The following is a 25,085-nucleotide window of genomic DNA, read 5'->3' on the forward strand; positions in this document are numbered from 1 at the left end:
TTTATGCTAGGGTTCGTGCAGATATCCAAGGGTTTACGATGTTCAGTAATGAGAACTGATGAGGTAAAATTCATTAATAAGCGACTGTTTTGATAAGATATGAAAATATCTAAAGAGTCGAGTCAGGATATAGAGACTCTATAAACATTTTCCCGTGGTTCCCCGACTTCCTAGTTAATCAAAGTTTACATGATTCGTTTAATCACGTAATAATAATTACACAGAGAGAATTGATTTGATTAAATAACAGTCTTCACATTTAATGATAGTCACAGACACAACACACTCATCTGACCTGACCCCAGATCGAATTTTGAGTGTAAGTGTATGTGATCCAATCACCCTGTCCCCGCCAGCACCCAGATGCTTACCTCTGCCCCTGTGTTTGAATAAACAATCTCTGAGATGGCCGCATCTGTATAATGTGTCATAAAGCTGCCACCCTGCTCTCTCTATGTCCTGACCCCCATTCCCAAGGGAGGGGGTAATGGGGGCATTGTGGTGACAGTGTGTCCCCCTGTCGGTCAGTCGGGTGACATGCCTGGTGCCCTTGTCCTGCTTCACTCACTCCTCAAGATGCCTGTCCCCATGCTCCCCCAGCCCTGTACATGTAAATGAGCCCAGATGCCTTGCTGCAGGATGCCATGCTCTTAGCAAGGCTAAGTGTATGCAGAACCACAGCACTGACTGTCATCTGGGACTGTAATAAACATATTTATGTTTTTCATGTGACACATTCTCTTACATTATGTCATATTTGTTCAGAGGGATTTTAGCGTAAGCTTGAAATGAAGTGATCAAAAAAAGGAACACTCTTATTTGAAACGTATCTACCCCCAACTTCACGCCATAGTCTTTAGCATGTAGTGCAATAGTAACCCTTTGTGATAAAACACATGACATACATCATGTATCTAAACAAAGAGGAGTTTTTCATGAATTAAAACCTCTTAGATGTTAAGTTCCCTATACAGTATTTGGGACTTTGAGCAGTTCTGGACCAGTTCCGACTGATAATTCTGTTTACAATGCGCTCTGTAAATGCTGCAACATCATTTGCCTTACAATCTCTAAAAGCACTGGTTGTTCCAATTCATACACGCTACTGCAAGCTCAGTTATCAGTTTCACGGACACAGGAAATTGGCTATTTGCATAAGGAGCGACAAGTCATCATTTCTGGCCTATCCAGACAAAATAACGATTTCTTGTGCCTGTGAAACTCACAGCTGCGCTTGCAATAGTGAATATTGCATATAGCGGATGCAACAATAGTGATATTCTCAGATGGATTTATAGCTGTCGACAGGATTTTTTTATTTTTTTTTAAATCATACAATTTAATCAAGACCACTTTCTCTTGGTCACAGACAGACGAAATCACTTTGTGCTTGAAGCTGAAGTTGTAACGCAGCCAGTGTGACTCAGCATAAAGACCACGTGGAACACGTGTCAAACTCATTCCACGGTTGGCCGAGTGTCTGCGGGTTTACACTCCTCCCTTGTAATTGATTGATGAATTAGTCACTAATTATTAAAGAACTCCCCTCACCTGGTTGTCTAGGTCTTAATTGAAAGGAAAAACCAAAAACCCTCAGACACTAGGCCCTCCATGGAATTAGTTTAACACCCCTGTTGTAACGAGACTGCACAAGTATGAATGGTGTCTCAGCACGTCTCAGAGGACGTTTGGGAAAGGAAGTCTCTTTCGTCAGTAATATGAAATCGTACCAATATTGTATGTCACTAAGTATGATCATATTTATTTTACAGATATAAGAAAGGTGACATTTGATAGTAAGATGTTTATAATTTGATTGTTACTAAGCATTTCAGTCATTTGAAGCCCTTTTGCACCACTTTTGTTGAACAGGAAAGAAATCAAATATTTTTTTTCATATTTTTATATTTTCATAATACTTCTACTGCGCTTGTGTCTTCAAAGGTGAGAACATGTCAACAATATATACATTTTTTTTTTTAAAGAGACTTTTCTAAAACTATGCAGCATTACCAGTTATTGTTATTACTTTTGGATATGTCTATTTATGCAGAAATCTACATTTTGCCCTATCATTCAAGAGGTATTAAACTGAGTGTAATTAGCTCTTGTTGTGTGGGCAATTGAGGGTTAATGTCATTTGAATTCTAATGAGATGTAAATTTATATAATAGCCTTTTATCATATCAGTTTCTCGATCAATCTGTTGGCTGAAACTGAGATGCAAATGTAAATAATTTGGAAATGTGTAAATGATCCTTGCGCTTCCCATTACAATTAACTTCACCTTAACAAGCCTCTACCTCATATTGAAACCAATAGATGGATTTGATTCACTTATAACTTAATGCTGATGTGTCATTACTTCTTCTCGTTTTAGTGTGTATTTTAGAAGGTGTGTGTGTGCGTGTGTGTGTGTGTGTGTGTGTGTGTGTGTGTGTGTGTGTGTGTGGACGTGTTTAACTATACTTGTGAGGACCAACTTGGGGAATTTTGTTAGTCCCCACAAGGTCAAATGCTATTTCCAGGGGGTTAGAAAATTAGTGTTAGGGTTAGAATTAGGTTCAGGGTTAGGACCTAGGGTTAGTTTCCGGGTTAGGAGCTAGGTTGTGGGGTTAAGGTTAAGGTTAGGTTTAGCGGTTAGGGAAAAAAAGATTTTGATTGGGACTGAATTGTGTGTCCCCACAAGGTTAGTTATGCAAGACTGTGTGTGTGTGTGTGTGTGTGTGTGTGTGTGTACATGCATGTGTGTGTATGTATGTGCGTTCGTGTGTGTGTGTGTTGCTTTCGTGCGTGTATGCATCTGCCGGTGTGTGTGCGTGCATGCCTGTGTGCGTGCATAGGTGTGTTTGTCTGTTTGTTTGTGTGTGCATGCCTTTGCATGTATGTGCGCATGTGTTTGTGGGGTGCATCATGCCCCTTCACAGCAAGCAGAACTGTAATTAAAAACGTTGCCCTCACGTCAATATGTAGTTTCTGAGAATCATATTGTTATAAAATTACTAAAGATAACGTGTCTGTGTATTTACAGCACAGGCATTCTAACACCCAAGCCTAATCCCTCCAATAACGTTTGAGGACAAGTGCTTTGCTGTAATTCACCACCCAGATTCATAAACACACACTCTGGAGGCTAGACTTTGGAGTGAGAGAGAGAGCCAACACGACAACTAAAACATTTGTACTAATACAGCACAATACTGTAGGTGAAAAAAAATGGCCTCAGTGGTAAAGATATATTGAGCGTCATCACCATTGGGACAAGACCGATCTAAAATCAATGGTTGAGCCTTGTATTTATCAATTGCAATGGAATGAGAGAACACACAGTACCTTAGTTTTGTCATACAGGGCATGGTTGTCAAGAAGCATCTGCCTCTCCTTTTGGGCAAATATCCTCAGATCTCTCCCAAACTGCTGTGGAAGAACATAATTGATAATCATATCTCTTGTTATCCATTTATCCCCGTTTCCTGCCACCCTCCTGCCACCTTACAACCCTTGTTGTGTTCCCCAACAGTAACCCTGCAGAAGAAAAGAAATGCATAGACCAGCATAGGTTGGTGACCAGCCCATGTTGTGTTTTCGTTGGTGACCAGCCTTCTATGTAAATTCGCAGGTGACAAGCCTTCATTGCCTTTTCCCTGGTGACCAGCCTTCGTTGTGTTTTATCTGGTGACCAGCCTTCGTTGTATGTACGCTATTTTGTTATCGCCGTTGACCAGCCTTCACTGTATTTTTGCTTGTGACCAGCGAAAGTCATATTATGCTGTCTTGCAAAGGGATGTCTAATTCCTACTGGAATCCAGCCTGAGTGGGGATATCCAACAATTTGTATATTACAGTGAAAGATTACTAAAGATTACGCGCCGAAACACCAATCTCAACGTCAACAGTGAAGAGGCGACTCCGGGATGCTGGCCTTCTAGACTTATAGGCGGAGTTGCAAAGAAAAAGCCTTATCTAAGACTGGCCAATAAAAATAAAATATTAAGATGGGCAAAAGATCACAGGCCCTGGACAAAGGAACTCTATCTAGAAGGCCAGCATCCCAAAATTTCTCGCATGGAATAACCTTCATTTCTCAGAACAAGAATAGACTGACGAGTTTCAGAAGAAAGTTCTTTGTTTCTGGCCATTTTGAGCCTGTAATCGAACCCGCAAATGCTGATGCTCCAGATACTCAACTAGTCTAAAGAAGGACAGATTTATTGCTTCGTTAATCAGGAAAACAGTTTTCAGCTGTGCTAATATAATTGCAAAAGGGTTTTCTAATTATCAATTAGCCTTTTAAAATTATAAACTTGGATTAGCTAACAAAACGTGCCATTGGAACACAGGAGTGATGGTTGTTGTGTAACAGTCCTGTGTGTAGCTGGTGTAGAGAGTCAGGCGTAGGACAGCAGATATGAGTAATCAACGTACTTTACTCAAAAATACACAGCAACATAGCGAGCCCACAAAACGAAACCGATGTACAATGAACAATCACTCACAAACAAAACATGGGGAACAGAGGGTTAAATAATAAACAAGTAATTGGTTGAGTGAAGCCAGGTGTGAAAGATAAAGACAGAACAAATGGTAAATTAAAAGTGGATCGGCGGTGGCTAGAAGGACGGTGACTTCGACCGCCGAACGCCACCCGAACAAGGAGAGGGACCGACTTCGGCCGAAGTCGTGACATGCTGATAATGGGTCTATGTATGCCTATGTAGACATTCCATAAAAAAAATCTGCCGTTTCCAGCTACAATAGTCATTTACAACATTAACAATGTGTACACTGTATTTCTGATCAATTTGGTGTTATTTTAATGGACAAAAAATGTAATTTTCTTTCAGAAACAAACACATTTCTAAGTGACCCCAAATGTTTGAAAGGTAATTTACATTCTAAACTAATCCAATCTGTTAGTTGGACTTATTGCACCCATTACTGAAATTGTTGTTCCAGTTTAGATGGTTTAGCTAGTCTCCTTTATTAATTTCTCTAACCCTGCCAGTCATTCTTTATATAGATTGTAGGAATCCACTCTGGCTGGATTCTAACAAGGAATTAAACATCACTTTGCAAGCATGATGTTACTTGATGCTGGTTTTGCTTTAGTTTATGGTGGTCACCAGTGTCCAAAACACAGCGGAAGTTGGTCATCAGTGAAAACAAAATGAAGGCTGGTCACCAGTAAAAACACATCAAATAAAATGTTTTTTTTAGCAGATGTTATTGTGGGTGTAGCGAAAGGTCAGTCACCAGCGAAAACACAATGAAGTAAGCATAACCAGCTAGGCCATGCTGGTCAGACCAGCTTGGCCAACTAGATCATGCTGGTCAGCTAGCAGAACCAGCTAGGCCATGCTGATCAGACCAGTGTCCAAAGCACAGCGAAAGCCAGCATGGACCAGCATAGACCAGCTTGAAATGTATGCTGGTCTATGCTGTTTTTATCAGCAGGGAATACATCTGCCATATCATATGTGTTCCGATAGTAACTTTCTTGTTAGTGTTTAGCTATTCATTTCTCATCATCAATGTTTTATTTTTGGTTATTGAGTGCTCTGTCAAGCACTATCATCATGTGACTTGGATCATTTGTTTTTTGCAAATTAAATGTTTCCTAATTCAAACTCAGCTGTCAAATTGATTAACAATTTTAGTCAATGTATCTTTGTGTGTCTTGGCATCCACATTTATTTCACAATAATTTTACTCAAGCCTACCCTGGAGCCGGTCCAGCCCAGGAGGGCAAAGGCGTAGCGATCAACAGGTGGAGCCACCAGGTCCACCCGTACGGCTCTCCAGCCCCTGCTATCCCCTGGGTCCCTCTGCAGCCCTCTCTCCCCCTCCACCTGGCCCTGCTCCAGCCTCAGGATCAGGAAGCACTTCTGGAAGCTGTCCATGTCCTTAAACCTGCAACTAGGCAGCTTGCTCACATCAAAGGTGGAGCCCTGATACTCACAGTACAGCAGAATGCCCTTGTGAGGAGAGAATATTAATCAGCGTGGACATAGTCACTGTCACCACTAATAAAATAGATATTGACATTATAAATATAATATAGATATTGACTTTGTAATGGGATTGGTTTATGCTGCTACCGTACTTCAGTGCCTGATGTATGTTATTATGAAAATGTAGTTGCGTATTTGCACATGCTGTCATCTAGAGCCTGCAATGGGTTTGTAGGATTTCTATACACACTCGCTATAGAAGCATATAAAAACAGTGTGTCTGCCACTTAGTGTAATATGCCAACTGTGAGATTGCAACTTCAAGACTCCGAACATAGTGGGGCCATTCGAACCCAATGGCACACAATTCCACTCCATGGAAAATCACTCCCAAGTAAGACATTACTTTCTAGCAGAGAGAGAGAGAGAGAGAGAGCGAAAGAGAGAGAAAGAAAGGAGATGGTTGGGGAGCGATATAGGGAGAGAATCAGTGAGGATACGGCTGGGTAAGATGAAGGGAAAGAGGGAGAGGAGTAGATAAGTAGATGACTTGGGGTGTGGATAGTGGAGAGTAGGCAGTAGCAGGAAGAAGAAGAGGATTGATTTCCTCTGGGCTTTGGCCCGGCTGATTATGCAGCTCCCACAGTCCAGGAGCGCTAAGGTGATTAACATTACAAATTGTCAATTTAATTCCAGCACCCACAGTAATTGTTGGGATACTGTGTTCCTCTAACTGACCATTAATCTGCAAGGCTCTTCTCAAAGAGCAATAATTGCAGGAGGAAGTGCAGCTGTAACTGCTCCTCCTGTCCTACCAAGACACTGAGGTCAATCAAGAGACATTAAACCGTACTGAGCCAGTACTGCCTGTTCTTGTTTGACCGTGTTTCTCCGCTTCATTAGAAGAGACAGCGTTTCCCAGAGGGCATCGGGAGAGGAGGTGATGATTGAGTCATTAACTTCTTGCGACTACAGGGGGTGCTGTTTTCTCATTAGCATAATTGCATTACAGATTAAACGGCTTCCTACTAAATTCTTTATCGTACAATATGCATATTATTACTATTATTGGATAGAAAACAGTCTCTAGTTTCTATAGGCGTTGGAATTTTGTCTCTGAGTGGAACAGAACTCATTCTACAGCAATTTCCCTGACATGGAGTCAGATTTCACACATTTTGGCCCCTGATCTGGAGTCAGTTTAAAGGCCACTGTGAACGCTATCAGGATACGGACACTGCTTACGTCTTCCCCTGGATGCCTTTACGTGATGACGCTTTGAATGGTATCGATTGCGCAATCACAGCCACTATAAATGAAAAAAACCTGTAGGTAGGAACTCTTTTCCAGATGCGCCGGACGCGCGGTGGACACCGACCTGCTCTTTTTCCAAGCATTAGTGTAGCCAGTAATATTTCTCAGGTCATGTTTTTACTCGTTATAGGAGTTGAAAACATCATAAGGTAGTTAATTTAAACCGTTTTATAGCAATTTATATCCATTTAGTGCGCATTTTGGGACATTTATTTCTGAGACACTTTGAAGCGCCGGGCAGGTTTCCAGTTCATGCCGAACGCAGTTGGCATTTCCACATGGCAAGAGGACAGCTTTCGACCAAAAGACGATTAGACCCAAGAAAGGATTCTTTGCCCAAGATTCTGATGGAAGAACAGCTCAAAGTAGGAACAATTTATTATGATAAATCGTGTTTGTCGAAAAATGTTAATCGCTTATGACGCCATCTTGTTAGACGTAGCTTCGCTTGGCGCAAACTGTATTGAAAAGTAAGGATAATTTAAAAAATGTAAATCAGCGATTGTATTAAGAATTAAATTGTCTATCAATCGCTGTCCACCCTAAATTGTTTAGTCACGTTTATGAGTATTTATGTATACGACTAGATCACTGTCTAATATGGCGCACGACATTGTCTGACCAGCTGGGCAACTTTTGTCATTGTCTAACCATGATTTTGGTGGCTAAATATGCACATTTTCGAACAAACTGTATATGTATGTTGTAATGTGATGTTACAGGAGTGTCATCTGAAGAATTCTGAGAAGGTTAGTGAAAAAATTAATATATTTTGGCGATGTTTACGTTATCGCTCTCTTTGGCTAGAATCAATGCTCTGGTAACGTTTGCATATGTGGTATGCTAATATAACGATTTATTGTGTTTTCGCCGTAAAACACTTAGAAAATCTGAAATATTGTCTGTATTCACAGGATCTGTGTCTTTCGATTAGTGTATGCTGTGTATTTTTACGAAATGTTTGATGATTAGTAATTAGGTAAACATGTTGCTCTATGTATTTATTCTAGTCCATTTGTGACGGTGGGTGCAATTGTAAACTATGATATCTACCTGAAATATGCACATTTTTCTAACAAAACCTATCCTATACCATAAATATGTTATCAGACTGTCATCTGATGAGGTTTTTTCTTGGTTAGTGGCTATCAATATCTTAGTTTAGCCAAATTGGTGATAGCACCTGATGGAGTAAGAAACTGATGGAGTTAGAAAAGTCTTTTGCTAACGTGGTTAGCTAATAGATTTACATATTTTGTCTTCCCTGTAAAACATTTAAAAAATCTGAAATGGTGGCTTTATTCACAAGATCTGTATCTTTCATTAGGTGTCTTGGACTTGTGATTTAATGATATTTAGATGCTACTATTTAAGTGTGACGCTATGCTAGGCTATGCTACTCAGTGTGGGGGGGGGTGGGGGGTGCTCCCGGACCCGGGGTAGATACTCGTGAAAGGTTAACTGATGACATCAGAGAGACTGAGTGAGTGACATGTGGGGACTGCACTCAGAGATGTTGTCCTAGTCCCTCTTCCCCTGCCCCTCGTCCCTTACACCTCAGCTCCTCTAATTAGCTTCAGGCGCTGATCAGCTTGTCCTCAGAACTGAGAGAGAAACCCCTGATGTCACCCCTGTTGAACCACAGAAACCCTATCTGCAATTACTGTACAGGTAACCGTTCACTTCCAGTAAGGATACAAACAGATTAGAAAGCCTCCAACTCCTTCACATACTGGATACATCATTATTCATTCTACATACATTCTCATTACCTACATTTCAACATACTGTAGATTATGAAGCCAAAGAAACTGAAAATACTTAAATACTTAATTAAAACAATCTTCCATCAAAATGTATAGCCTTAAGCGTGAATCATAGTCCTGAGATGCTGAGAGACGATAGTCCGATGTCCCATTGTGACATAGCTAAGCGTCTCTGAGACCACAATCTGCAGCCCGATTGTGCACCTCCCCACAGAAACCCTCACTAACTTTTACAGCTGCACAATCGAGTGCATCTTGTCGCGCTGTATCACCGCCTGGTACGGTAACTGCACCGCTCACAACCGCAGGGCTCTCCAGAGGGTGGTGCGGTCTGCACAATGTATCCCCGGGGGCAAACTACCTGCCTTCCAGGACACTTACAACACCCGATGTCACAGGAAGGCAAAAATCAAGGACAATAACCACCCGAGCCACTACCTGTTCACCCCGCTTCCATCCAGAAGGCGAGGTCAGTATAGGTGCATCAAAGCTGGGACAGAGAGATTGAAGAACAGCTTCTATTTCAAGGCCATCAGATTGTTAAACAGGCATCACTAGCACAGAGAGACGCAGGGCCTCTACCTTCCATGCAGCATCAGCTGTGAGGCCTGCCAGTGTAACGGATGTGAAATGGCTAGCTAGTTAGCGGGTACGCGCTAGTAGCATTTCAATCAGTTACGTCACTTGCTCTGAGACTTAAGTAGTGTTGCCCCTTGCTCTGCAAGGGCCGCGGCTTTTGTGGAGCGATGGGTAACGACGCTTCGTGGTTGACTGTTGTTGATGTGTGCAGAGGGTCCCTGGTTCGCGCCCGTGTCGGGGCGAGGGGACGACGTAAAGTTATACTGTGACATTGATGCTGTTGACCCGGATCACTGTTTGCTGCGGAAAAGGAGGAGGTTGAAAGGGGGTTGAGTGTAACGGATGTGAAATGGCTAGCTAGTTAGCGGGTACGCGCTAGTAGCATTTCAATCAGTTACGTCACTTGCTCTGAGACTTAAGTAGTGTTGCCCCTTGCTCTGCAAGGGCCGTGGCCTTTGTGGAGCGATGGGTAACGATACTTTGTGGGCGACTGTTGTTGATGTGTGCAGAGGGTCCCTGGTTCGCGCCCGTGTCGGGGCGAGGGGACGGTTTAAAGTTATACTGTTACACCAGGCGATGATTGACACCAGTTCCACGATATCCCTTGTTCAGCCTGGTGTTCTTCCAGACACAGTGGGCCCCTACCTTGGTATATCTTCACACTGTGACAGGGGATCTTGCGGAAATGAAGCGCCGGCTGTCCTTATCGGTGAGAGTCAGCAATGTCTTGTTGGAGCACGAGTTCTGGTTGGGCGATATCCAAGATGACTGCATCCTAGCGTTGGATTCACTCAGTCAAGTGCCTAGATGTTGGAATGCGGAGCTCCATGATGGGACTTCGGAGCAGTGGAAGAACACACCGGCAGCCGCAGCTGACTCGTCAGGAATTGGTGACAGACAGCCCCACAAAGATCCTTCCCCCAGATGAGAAGGAGCAACTAAAGACCCCCAAAGAGGTGAGTGTGCCCCAGTGGCACAGTGGACATACCTTCGGAAGCTACCCGGCAAGCTGTGCGGGGAACAAGGGTAGAGGTGTTCGGAAGGGCTGGAGCCTAAGCAGCGGGATGTGTTGGAAGCACTGTTTGCAGAGTTTGTGGATGTCTTTGCAGTATGAGATGAAGACTGCCAGAGAACCAGTCTGGTCCAGCACTCCATTGCTTGCCACTGGCAAAGAGAGAGATAGCAGAGCAGAAGATCCGGAAGATGGCAGAGACAGGGTTCACCCAACAGCCCTTGGGAGGCCCACCGTAGTCCTTGTCAAGAAGGACTGCTCATAGTGCTTCTGTACAAACTACAGGCAGCTGAACTATGTGACCAGGAAGATTTCCTATCCCCTCCCGAGCATAAATAATGCACTGGACTACATCACAGGGTCACGATTGTTCAGTTCACTCGACCTACGCAGCGGTTATTGGCAAGTGGAGCTTGCCCCCTGAAACCAGGTCAAGGTTGCAGGTCACCGTGATACCCTTCGGGCTCTGCAAAGCGCAGCCAACCTTTGAGCGTCTTATGGAGCAAGTGTTGGACACAATTCTCCGCAACAAGTGTATGGTCTATCTGGAAGACTTCCTTGTGCATGCAACATAATCTGTGTGAGGTTCTGCTTGCCATCCGGTAGGCAGGACTCAAGTTCCTTCACAAGAAGTGTCACCTACAGCAGTAGGAGGTCAAGTTCCTAGGCCATTTCGTTGGGGCAGACGTAGTCACAACTGATCCAGCCAATGTGGTGGCAGTTCAGCACTGGGTGACCTTCAGGGACCTCTCTGAGTTGAGAAGCTTTGTTGGCCTAACTTCTTACAACCAGAGGTTCATCAAGGACCTAGCAACAGTAGCCAGCCCTCTACACGCCTTACAAACAAGGAACAGCGGTTTGACTGGGATGATGACTGCACGGTAGCAATCGCTGAACTGCATCAGTCCCTATTCAAGGCTTCTGTCCTGGCATACCCCAACCCCCAGCACCCATTCATTGTGGACACAGATGCCAGCAATGTGGGCATTGGGGGCAACCTTTCACAGGAGGGGCCGGATGGGGAATGGGTGGTGGCCTTCTACAGTCGGCGCCTCAACCATGCCGAGTGCAACTACTGTGTCACCCGGCGAGAGTTGTTGGCTGTGGTCGATGCACTCCATAATTTCCGACTTTACTTCTATGGGACCCAGTTCCTCCTCCTCATGCCTCACTTACCTGGCTTCTCAACTTCCAAGAATCAGAGGGCCAGGTGGCTCGCTGGTTAGAAGAGTTACAGGAGCAAGATGCAATTACCAGAGGCAACACACACGCTGATGCGTTGCCTCACCAGCCGTGTGAAGAGGATGACTGCAAGCACTGCCCACACTTGGAACATGTTGTATAGGAAATGATAGATACACTAGTTCTTAATGCAATCGCCTTGTTAGAATTCTAAAAATAACTTCATTACGACATCCAGTTTAGGTATAGCTAGAGAGTACCCAAAATCTGGGCGCAAACGACTATTTCACATGTTCGACAGATATATGAAATAGCATCATAAAATGGGTCCTACTTTTGACGATCTTTCATCAGAATGTTGTACAAGGGGTCCTTTGTCGGGAACAATCGTTGTTTGGATTTAGAATGTCCTCTTCTCCAGTCAATTAGCACGGAAAGCTAGCAAAGTGGTTCGAAGCGCTCCTTCCTGAACAAAGGCGCAACACGCCTAACGTCCCGAAAAAAATTCAATAATCTAATAAAACTATATTGAAAAAACATACTTACGATGATATTGTCACATGTATCAAATAAAATCAAAGCCGGAGATATTAGTCGTCCATAACGACAGCTTTACAGAAGGCAAATCCAGGTCCCTTCACGCGCTCTCCAGAAAACAGGAAACTGGTGACACGTCATGCCGAGAGCTTTTTTTCGACCCCAGATCAAGTTATACACTCAATTTCTTCTCTCACTGCCTGTCGACATCTAGTGGAAGACGTATGAAGTGCATGTTTTCTAATAAATATCAAGGACCTTTATAGGCAGGCCCTAGAACAGAGTGTCGATTTCAGACTTTCCACTTCCTGGTCAGGAAGTTTGTGCCAAATGAGTTCTGTTTGACTCACAGATATAATTCAAACGGTTTTAGAAACTAGAGAGTGTTTTCTATCCAATATTAATAATAATATGCATATTGTACGAGCAAGAATTGAGTACGAGGCCGTTTGAAATGGGCACCTTTTATCAGAGCTACTCAATACTGCCCCTGCAGCCATAAAAAGTTAAGGAGAAGTTTATCTTAATTTCCATGAATAACATTTGTATTGTTTATCAATGTTTATGATGAGTATTTCTGTAATTTGATGTGGCTCTCTGCACTTTCACCGGATGTTTGTTTGAGACAATGCATTTCTGACCATGACGCGCCAATGTAAACTGAGATATTTGGATATAAATATGAACTTTATCGAACAAAACATACATGTATTGTGTAACATGAAGTCCTATGAGTGCCATCTGATGAAGATCATCAAAGGTTAGTGATTAATTTTATCTCTATTTCTGTTTTTTGTGACTCCTCTCTTTGGCTGGAAAAATATCTGTATGGTTCTGTGAGTAGGTGCTGACCTAACATAATCGCATGGTGTGCTTTCGCAGTAAAGCCTTTTTGAAATCGGACACTGTGGTTGGATTTACAAGAAGTGTATCTTTAAAATTGTGGGTAATACTTGTATGTTTGAGGAATTTTAATTCTGGTATTTCTGTTGTTTTGAATTTGGCGCCCTGCAATTTCACTGGCTGTTGTCGAGGTGGGACGCTACCGTCCCACTTGTACCAGACAGGTTAATGAGTTAGCGACAGTTTTACAGATCATAAGTGTCTAAACACGGGTGCCCTTCCTTTGAAGAAGCCTACGCCCCCACGCATACAAACCCACCATAAAAAAGCGACGTCTTAAAGTTTCTGTCTAGGATGCCTGTTTAGCGCAACGCCACACTGTAATCTTCTTCTACGCAGCAGGTAATGTCAGAGAGCATCCCATCATAAGCTTATTTCACCAGAACTGTTTAAAGAGGGAATTACTGAGGCGGCCATGTTGCAGGGAGTTAATCTTTGAAGTTAAGCTTTGCCTTTAAGACAGAAAACACAAATGCAAGTGATGGGATTCTGCGGCTTGCCAAATTGATCAAAAATTCTTATTTGATTATTTATTTTGTTTCGTTCTTTTCAAGTGTGTGACAAACAGCTGACAAGCAGGCTGCCACCATGGCCACCTGCCCCAAATGACAAGCAGGCTGCCACCATGGCCACTTGCCCCAGAGGACAAAGAGAGCGGCGGTCACAGCGGTGGCAGGGACACGGGCCGCTGTGATCTAATGTCAAATTTTCTCTGAATCAGAGCACAAACCCTCCCTTCATGTCCCAGATTAGTGTGTGTTAGCAGGCTGTTTGAACTGTGTTTTCCTTTGATTCAAAGCTTTTCCGGAACAGTCCGGTCTGATTACTGAAATTAAAGTGGAGCATTTTGAAACGTCTGTCTGTGTGTTTGTGTGTACTGTGTAGACGTGTTTAACTAGACTTGTGGGAACCAGAAGTCCAATAATAGTAAACAAACACAAATTTGACCAACTGGGGACAATTTGTTAGTCCCACAAGGTCAAATGCTATTTCTAAGGGGTTTAAGGTTAAGGTTAGGGTTTTAGGGTTAGAATTAGATTTAGGATTATGGTTAGGTGATAGGGTTAGGTTTAGGGTTAAGGTTAGTTTTTTGGGGTCCAGGTTAAGGTTAGGGTTAGGGAAAATAGGATTGTGTCCCCACATGGTCAGTTATTCAAGACTGTGTGTGTGTGTGTGTGTGTGTGTGTGTGTGTGTGTGTGTGTGTGTGTGTGTGTGTGTGTGTGTGTGTGTGTGTGTGTGTGTGTGTGTGTGTGTGTGTGTGTGTGTGTGTGTGTGTGTGTGAGCAAGCGTGTGTTTGTGTTCATCCAATGTCAGTGAAAGTACAAAAATCATCTGTAGTTTTCTTTTAGACAACGCAACCGTCAAAGCTAATGGAGACATTTGTGAGATATGGAGTGTCTTGCTGTTTTTATTACGGCGTGTTTTGCAGTCAAACTGGGCAAAAGTGAAACCTGAAATGTACATTTAGGCAAAATTCCGACTGGTTAGGGTAAAGGTTCGGGATAGTGTTAAAACAGAAAATTACAAAACAAATGCCTAGCACTGGGATTGAACCTGCAATGCTCGAAGCCGTAGCGTTTGGTTTAAGGCCATTCTCGACCCCGTCCCCAATGCCCTAGCTCGTCCCGAGCCTACTAGATGGTAATAGGCAATTGCATTGCCCTTAGTGGCGCCGACAGATAGGGCAGCCATGCTTCTAGCTCCTAAGCAACTTTGCAGTATTTAGTTTTATATGCTATTTCTTACATTAGTAGCCCAGAATTCTTTGGGTGTTATTACATACAACCGGAAATAACTTTTGAATAACACAGTGGCGGTAACTCAACAGGATTACAACCAGGAATACGACTTTCCCAAATTGGATCCTTTGTTTGTACCCCTCAAGGCAATTGAACTGATTCCAGAGGCTGATCCAAAATACCGCCGGCGGAGAAGAGGACTCCTTGTCCGACTCAGGAGGCGCGCACACCACCCACCACTTCCTATTATATTACTTGCTAATGTTCAGTCTCTGGATAAGTTGACGAGTTCAAGGCTAGGATCTCCTTCCAGAGAGACATCAGGGATTGTAACATACTCTGTTTCCCGGAAACATGGCTGGGTTCTCAGTTCATCGCACAGACAGGAATAAAAATCTGTTTCATGATTAACTACTCATGGTATGTTTGTGATAAGATACAGAAACTCAAGTCCTTTTGTTCACCCGACCTAGAAAACCTTACAATCAAATGCAGACCGCATTACCTCCCAAGAGAATTATCTTCGGTTATAGTCACAGCTGTGTATATTCCCCGTTTAGCCTTTACCACGACGTCCCTCAAAGAACTACACTGGACCCATTGCAAACTGGAAACCACATATCCTGAGGCCACATTTACTGTAGCCTGGGATTTTAACAAAGATAATCTGAGGAAAACGCTACTGAAGTTCTACCAACACATTGACTGTAGCACTCACTCTGAGAAAACATTGGACCACTGCTACTCAACTTTTCAAAATGCCTACAAGGCCCTCCACCGCCCTCCCTTCGACAAATCTGATCACGACTCCATTTTGCTTCTCCCTTCCTATAGGCAGAAACTCAAACTGGAAGTACTCTTGCTATGGCCTATTCAACGCTGGTCTGACCAATCGGAATCCATGCTTCAAGATTGTTTTGATCACACGGACTGGGATATGTTCCGCGTAGTCACTGAAAATAATATCGACGAATACACGGATACGGTGACTGACTTTATCAGGAATTGTATAGAAGATGTTGTACCCGCTATGACTATTAAAACCCAAACCAGAAACTGTGGATAGATGGCAGCATTCGCGCACAACTGAAAGCATGAACCACCACATTTAACCATGGCAAGGTGACTGGGAACATGGCCGAATACAAACAGTGTAGTTATTCCCTCAAACAGGCAAAACGTCAGTACAGAGACCAAGTGGAGTCAAAATTCAACTGCTCAGACACAAGACATGTGGCAGGGTCTACAGACAATCACGCACTACAAAGGGAAAACCAGCCACATCGCGGACACCGACATCATGCTTCCGGATAAGATAAACACCCTTTTCGCCCGCTTTAAGGATAACACAGTGCCACCGACGCGGCCAGCTACCAAGGACTGTGGGCTCTCATTCTCCGTGGCCGACGTGAGTAACACATTTAAGCGTGTGAACCCTCGCAAGGCTGTTGGCCCTGACGGCATCCCTAGCTGCGTCCTCAGAGCATGCGCAGACCAGCTGGCTGTAATGTTTACGTACATATTCAATCTCTCCCTCTCTCAGTTTGCTGTCCCCACATGCTTCAAGATGTCCACCATTATTCCTGTACCCAAGAAAGCAAAGGTAACTGAACTAAATTACTATTGCCCCATAGCACATACTTCTGTCTTAATGAAGTGCTTTGAGAGACTAGTCAAGGATCATATCACCTCTACCTTACCTGACACCCTAGACTCACTTCAATTTGCTTACCTCTCCAATAGATCCACAGACAATGCACTGTCCATCGCACAAGAGGAATACCTATGTAAAAATGCTGTTACTCATTACTCATCTCATATGCATATAAAGTACTGTATTCTATTCTATTCTACTGTATTTTAGTCTATGCTGCTTCGACATTGCTCGTCCAAATATGTATATATTCTTAATTCCATTTCGTTACTTTAGATTTGTGTGTATTGTGTGTATTGTTGTGAAATTGTTAGATATTACTTGTTAGATATTAATGCACTGTTGGAGCTAGAAACACAAGCATTTCGCTACACCCACAATAAGATCTGCTAAACATGTGTATGTGTGCAATACATTTGATTTCATTTGATCATTGGAACTTGTCATGGAAATAAAATGCCATAACTTCACCATTTTAAATATGGCCGGACTGTGCACAATCCACTGGAGGTTGGGGTGCTTTTAGTGTGTTTTGAGTATGACTTGATTAAACACAATAATTGTCCTTGACTTTTAAATAACCCGAGTATTACTGTCTCTCAAACATTTCTCTACACACATGTCCTAACTGCACAGTCTACAGTTTATGGTACTCAAACCTCATAACATATCTAATTCATGTGCCCTCTGGCTACTATTGTTGCTTTAAAAGTACTACGGCCAACATATCCATCATCATATAATATCATTACATCAGTAGTTGATCTACATAGTGCACTACAATGGAAATTAATCTACCACCACCACCCGGACAGTTAGAGCAGATGATTGGTGAATGGTGGATGAGGCATCGCCCTCTCACGTTCTCCATTGCTATTGTCAGGGCAAATAGCTGCATCTCATCTGTCTACCATCGAAATGTCTGGCTGACCTTTGCTTGTGCCCCCAAGTTATGCTTTCATATCCATCAGAAGAAATGATGAAGCCCATTTTTTTCACAAGGACATTTCCAGATAGATAGATTTTTACCTCTCCCCCAGGGCTAAAGGGGAAAAACGGCCATGATATTCAGCATAGGCAAAGAGTTGATGACATGTGGCCCCCAAGTGACCAGATTGAAGATGACAAGGTTACACGACTTAGAGTCAACCTCTGCTACCTCCACTTTATCACAGTCTCCTGTGCTCCCTTTCCTATGGACATATTCCTCCCCCATGCCAGGGACCCTATCTGGGGAAGTTCCTTCCTTCCCACCCTCCCCTCTTCTCACCCAAGGGTGGGAGGAACCAGCAATAACCAGAGTGTGTGTGTGTGCGTGTGCGCGTGCGCGTGCGTGCGTGTTAGCATAGGAGGTTTTATCAGAAGAATGGCCCATTAAAGCAAGTTAAGGCTGGGGGTGGAGGGTGGGGATGGAAGGAAAGGGGAAAGATTTTTAAAGCCAGGAGGAGATGACAAAAACAGGCCTGCAGCTACAGTAGACACCACAGCCCTGCTCTTCATCAAACACTGTTCTCATTTCATCCCCTCCAACATGAAATCCATCAACTGTCTCAGAGGAGAGGAGCATGGTGGTACCAAAGAACACGTCCCCCCCGTACCCCATCTCTTTCTCCCTCGTTCTCTCTCTGACTCTCTTACTCAAAGCCAGGTTAACTGTAGAAAACCACATTTAAATAATCATTTCCTGGGCCGAGGCCCTCGATATTGGTGTGACCATCTTATTATTGCCTCCTTATGTGCCAACTCATATGCACTTGGCTCTGTAATCATCCTCTCCTCCAATCACTTTATCCCTCTCCACACTGTAGGGCACTAACCCAATTCCCCTCAGCCCTCTCCTCTTTTTCTCTGTTCATATTACTCTCTCAACTCTACAAACATGCCTTTATTTTTTTCTCTACTGCATTCTGAGAACATTCTTTCTCCATTTTTTTCCTCTGTTTTGTTTCAACGCATTTCTTTCTGAGGTGTGAAAATATAGTGGTGTGGGGTGAGTAAGTCGGGAGGGTTAGTGTAATGTCTGCTTCCAACTCCCCTGAACGCAGCTCACTTTCCAGCCCACTTTCCAGCTCACACTCTCAAACACCTAGATCCCCTGAACGCAGCTCACTCTCCAGATCCCAATCACCTGAATTATAATTACCTGTTCACACACCTGTATGTCATTATCACACACTATTTAATTCAGTTCTTTGCACCCCATCCATGTGAGGTATTGTTTGTTTTGTGACACACGTCTTTCGGAGCGCCGGTTTCTCCCGTGTATGATAGTTATTGCCTGCCTCACTAATGACGCCTTTTGCGTATTCCCTGCCTGTATTTCCTGTTATAACAGGATTTCCTGTTATCTACCTATTGCCTGATCTACCGGACTACTAGCCTTTTCCCTGCCTGTACTGTTGTCCCTTTTGACCCCCTGTGTATGACTTTCTGCCTGCCCCTGGACCCAGCTACCTGCCTCCCCCTGTGGTCCTTTGCAATAAACACCTGCTGCGCCCTGCGCTTGAAACCAGCTCTCTGTCTCCCCTTGTGTTCATTACAGTTAGGCACATCATTACAGTTAGGCACATCATTACAGTTAGGCACATCATACTCAGTCTTTGCAGTAGTGTATGTGCATTAGGACAGATGTGGGAGGAATCACAAGGTCCATACCTTGAGGAGACAAACTAGTTGTTCTTTGTCAGCACTGACTAAGCTGCTAATCAAGGGTTTTATTCTCTTTTCAACTTTTTGTTGAAAGAATGCAATTAAGTAGAATTTACCTTTATAATAAAACAAACCTTCCCCAAAACTACACACTCCAATCTTTACTGAATGTTGATGTTGATGTTGCCACAATCCAAACATCACTTGGTGCTGTGCTTTTCTATCATTAATCTTGGTAAAGGGTAACTAACCACGCTGGATCCTTCTGAGGGGACTGCTATGTTTTTTTACTGTATATCCTGTATAACTGCTATTCAGTTCAATTCAATAATACATTGATTTACCTGGTCCCTCAGTCTGTCAATCACATGAAGCAGTAGCCCCTCTTCTTTCCCCATCTCCGGCATAGTCAAGAGGAAGTCCACATCATGCCCATACTCTTTCCCCCTGGGGACAGAAAGTGATTTAAGACTATTGTCACCAGTCAACGCAAGCAATAAATAATTAAATGAGAATATCTTTAGTCACACTGGATAACTGTTACACAGTAAGATGGCAGCCTGGCTGTTAGGAGAAAGGAGTATATTAATGGATTTGACTTTTTCTGTTATTCAAACAAGCAATTTGTCCCGCGTCATTAAGTTCAAAAGCTCATTTTTGTTATCTCAGCTGTCAGCAGAGCCTTCCCTTTTATGAGAATCATAATTTTCTACTTCGATTACTGTAATAAAGAAAACTCGTACTGAGCATGGCTGCTCACACAATATATAGTCTCTCAATGTCAGCAGAAATGTGAGCAGTGAACAGATAGACAGAAATAAGTGAATAGAACAAATATAAAATGCTTCTCTGACATACTCAACATACTGACATACTCAAGTACTCAAGCTTTGAGACATATCAACCACAGATGTGCCATGGCCCTTGAATGTCAGATGAGTGGAGTGAAATGTACTGATTCCTATTAGGACAACCTCAAAAACCTGTTTCTAGACCTAAAGGCCTGAAGACCTTATTTAACCAACCTATCAAATAAGAGATCTGGAGGTCTCTATTTTTCTGCTACGAATCTAATTGGAACCAGCTGCCCTGAGAGGATGATCCAAAGAGTGTATTAAATCATGGAAACCCACCCGCTCTACTAGTCTCTGGCTCAGATGGCATCAACAGTGAGTTGAACAAAGAGTACGCTGATACAAAGAACCTAAGCATTGCCTGTGACTGTTGGAGTTGGCCCTCAAAGGCTTATAGCGAAGTTATGCCTGATTGTCATCCTGTAGGTAGTTTATAGAGGAGCGTGCCCCCTCAGAACCTGGGCCTTGGTGGCTCTAAATAACCCTGCTGGTGTCATCCCAGAGCACTGAGGCAAACCACAAGTTTCTTTCAGTTCCTGATCGCCCCTCTTTGATCAACAAGCACCCACAATCATATAGTCATAAGCGCCTATCTTACAGTTAACAGCGCATCAAAACAACAACAAATTGGCCCGTGTCTTAAAGCGCCGTTTGATCTTGTCCACCGCCGCCATCGCTGCCATCTGAATGATGGGAGTAACAGAGCAGCAGGGCGTCAAAGAAAGAAAAAGGAGAGGACAAACAGACTGTCTGAGGGAGAAGTCTGCGGCAAAAGGTCATTGTGTCTAATTCAGTGGGCAAGGAATGAGACAACAGATGCTTAGAGCTCAACAAGGCATGCTAATGCCTCTCTAGCTCAGTTGTAGCACAGCAGAGAGGTCTACCTCGCAGACATAGACAGTACCTGGCTCACATGTTTAGTCTGACTGAAGATAAGGTCCCAGCTTTATTGTGATAGATTCAGGGCATTTTACGCTTTCGAAGTACTATGGGCAGCCTGATGCACAATTACACAATCACGGACAATCTGTTGCTCAAGCCGATTGAAAAGCACTTCCATCTAACCACTAAGCAACATTTTGATTTAAAACTAAGTCATCATGTGCCAAATTGTAAAGTTGGAGTAATTTGAAGTGAATTACCAAGGGCTGAGGCCTATCATTCTGAGTTCCACATTCGGATTCAATGAGAGACAGAAGCTGTGAGGTGAGAGAGCTAGTAAAGATTTGTAACCTTTTTGGAAACACACATCTAATGAATGGACACTACTTTCATGCAAATATGCCACAACACACTTCTGCCTAATACCAAGGCAGTGTGGTTCAGTAAATCGCTGAGCTAGCCTCTGCTGTACTAGCAAAATGCACTTGATTGCACCACGTAAGTGTGTGTCATGAATAGCAAACTGGAGGCCGGGGAAAATCATCAGCATAAATTCAGTTTGCCTCCAATCAAATCTCAAACACCAAGGATTTATCGAAGTGTGTGCTCCAGAAGCCAATTTCAGTCTGGTCTCATAGACTAGTCTTAATATAGTAAACGCAGGGACTGGGAGACTAGTCAGGATTGAGGCAAAGATGAATGGAGCAAAGTACAGCGTGATCCCTGATGAATACCTGCTCCAGAGCACTCAGGACCTTAGACTGGGGCGTAGGTTCACCTTCCAACAGGACAACAACCCTAAGCACACAGACAAGACAACGCAGGAGTGGTTTCGGGACAAGTCTCTGAATGTCCTTGAGTGGCCCAGCCAAAGCCCGGACTTGAACCCGATCGAACATCTCTGGAGAGTCCTGAAAATAATAGCTACGTTCCCCATCCAACCTGACAGAGCTTGAGAGGATCTGCAGAGAAGAATGGGAGAAACTCCCCAAATACAGGTGTGCCAAGGTTGTAAAGTCATACCAAGTGATGATTTTAGCATGTAAATATTTGTGGGTCTAAAACTAAAAAGTGGAATGCATGCCGGCAAAGTAACTACACAACACAACACTAAACAATACTTGAATTGCACTATAACGGTGACAAACGGTGTTTTGTCTGGCAGCGAAACAGTTAATTCAGCCTCATTTTACTGCCTTGAAAAAAAACATAGCTGATATGGCTGACTTGCTTAAACAAATGTGGTTTCTAATGACAATTGAGATGTACAAACTATGGCATTAGGAGACGACAAGTGAATAAGAGGCAATCCGTAATTTCGATTAACCCTCCTGCTGTGTTCCGGTCAAATTGGACCGATTTACAAGTTCTCTCTGAAAAATGTAGTTCATTTAATATGATTGGCATAAGGTTCCGGGCATCTGAACACACAAAATACATTTTGATGATTTTCATTAAATTTGGGGTGTTATATTTAACTTTTGTACACCTGTGGTGTTCCCGGTCAAAAATGACCGGTCATTGGAAATGAATGGGTAACACTACAATTAATGTATAAAATTTAGTTCAGGCACATGCCCATTCATCAGATGGACACGCTTCCTCTCCCAGACTCCCACATGTATGTGTGTTTGAGCACGCACACACACACCTCACTCCCCTTCTTGGCTTCCATGGCAACCCCCACGGGCACCTTTCCCCAAAATAATCTTTCCCCCAAGTGAACCAAACCTGTTGGCATTCTCACAAACAATCGCAACATTGTTTCAATAATATGTAGAACTTTTCTTGCAGCTCTGGTATATAAAGCTTTTTTGAGGCCTTGCTCACAATTCATTCTGTGGTAGCACAATGACCAAACAATATACTGTATGTGAGGCTCTTGATCATATCTTTGATCATGACACTGGTTAGGAGGAGAGAGTCCTTGTTAAACTTTGACACAGAGTAGTCTGAGGGGCCAAAATGTATCTCTCTCTACAGTATCCAGAGAACTGACTACTGAACTGACTATAATACTGACTATTGAACTGACTATAATATTATAGTATCCATGTCCTCAGAACATCCTCAATTTGTTGGGGTATGAACTCTACAAGGTGTCGAAAGCGTTCCACAGGGATGCTGGCCCAACTCCAATGCTTCCCACAGTTGTGCTAAGTTGGCTGGATGTCCTTTGGGAAGTGGACCATTCTTGATACACACGGGAAACTGAGTTTTGAAAACACAACAGAGTTGCAGTTTTTGAGACAAACCGGTGCGCCTGGAACCTACTACCATACCCCTTTCAAAGACATTTAAATATTGTGCCTTGCCCATTCACCCTCTGAATGGCACACATACACAATCCATGTCTCAATTGTCTCAAATCTTGAAAATCCTTCTTTAACCCATCTCCTCCCCTTCATCTACACTGATTGAAGTGGATTTAACAAGTGACATCAATAAGGGATCAGAGCTTTCACCTGTATTCATCTAGTCAGTAAATGTCATGGAAAGAGCAGGTGTCCTTAATGTTTTGTATACTCAGTGTATATGGATGTATGAGCTCTGTGGTAACTTATTAAAATTACTATTAATAATTAATAGAATACTAATAATTAATAAATTACTCTATGCAAAGATATTTTTTTGTCCTCTTATGAATTATGTCTTATTTACATTGGTCTCATTCCTAACGCAAGAAAAAAGCGACAATAATACTGTTTGTCCATCTTCAGGCGCCATAGCCAGTATTGGAGTAACTACAATGTTGTTGATCCATCCTCAGTTTTATTCTATCACAGCCATTAAACTCTGCAACTGTTTTAAAGTCATGTTGGCCTCATGGAGAATTCCCTGAGCAGATTCTTTCCTCTCTGGCAACTGTCTAGGATCAGCGTGGCGCTAGCGGCACACCCCCCCCCCCCACTGAAAAACCAGTGCCGCGAAATTCAAAAAAAATATTTTTTTAAAATATTTAACTTTCACACATTAAAGTCCAATACAGCTAATGAAAGACACAGATCTTGTGAATCCAGTCAACATGTCCGATTTTTAAAATGTTTTACAGGGAAGACACAATATGTAAAGATGCACATCTATTACCTAAAAACACATTAGCATAATCCACCATCTTTTATTTGTCCACCAACACCAGTAGCCATCACCAATTCGGCTAAACTAAGATATTTATAGCCCCTAACCAACAAAAAAACTCATTAGATGACAGTCTGATAACATATTTATGGTATGGGATAGGTTTTGTTAGAAAAAAGTGCATATTTCAGGTAGATGGCATAGGTTACAAATGCACCCACCGTCACAAATTTAATAGAAAAACTACTTAGAGCAACGTGTTTACCTACTTAATAATCATCAAACATTTCGTAAAAATACACAGCATACACGAATCGAAAGACACAGATCCTGTGAATACAGACAATATTTCAGATTTTCTAAGTGTCTTACAGCGAAAACACAATAAATCGTTATATTAGCATAGCACATAGCACATAGCAGCCCAGCATTGATTCTAGCCAAAGTGAGCGATAAAAGTCAACATCGCCAAAAGATATTAATTTTTTCACTAACCTTCTCAGAATTCTTCCGATGACACTCCTGTAACATCATATTACACAATCCATATAGAGTTTGATCGCAAATGTTTATATTTAGCCACCAAAATCATGGTTAGACAATGTGAAATGTAGACAAGCTGGTCAGAAAATGTCCTTGCGCCACTTAGACAGTGATCTACTCTTATACATAAATACTCATAAACGTGACTAAAAAATATAGGGTGGACAGGGATTGATAGACAATTTAATTCTTAATACAATTGCGGAATTACATTTTTTAATTTATCCTTACTTTTCAATACAGTTTGCGCCAAGCGAAGCTACGTCAAAAAACATGGCGTCCTAAGCCACTAAAATGTTTCGACAGAAACACGATTTATCATAATAAAAATGTCCTACCTTGAGCTGTTCTTCCATCAGTATCTTGGGCAAAGGATCCTTTCTTGGGAGTAATCGTCTTTTGGTGGAAAGCTGTCCTCTTGCCATGTGGAAATGCCAACTG

General features: G+C 42.7%; 1 protein-coding gene across 1 annotated transcript in view; it reads right to left on the reverse strand.

Moving 5' to 3' along the window:
- Nucleotides 1-25,085, reverse strand: part of LOC129853179 (DNA nucleotidylexotransferase) — a 157,767-nt gene that overhangs the window by 57,514 nt on the left and 75,168 nt on the right. The window contains exons 8-10 of the mRNA XM_055918934.1: nucleotides 19,632-19,734; nucleotides 5,721-5,975; nucleotides 3,334-3,414 (exon numbers count right to left, since the gene is read on the reverse strand). Coding sequence (XP_055774909.1) covers nucleotides 3,334-3,414; nucleotides 5,721-5,975; nucleotides 19,632-19,734 — 439 coding nt within the window. The remainder of the gene's footprint in view (nucleotides 1-3,333; nucleotides 3,415-5,720; nucleotides 5,976-19,631; nucleotides 19,735-25,085) is intronic.

Source organism: Salvelinus fontinalis, chromosome 1, assembly GCF_029448725.1.
Source record: "Salvelinus fontinalis isolate EN_2023a chromosome 1, ASM2944872v1, whole genome shotgun sequence".
NCBI classification, from domain to species: domain Eukaryota; kingdom Metazoa; phylum Chordata; class Actinopteri; order Salmoniformes; family Salmonidae; genus Salvelinus; species Salvelinus fontinalis.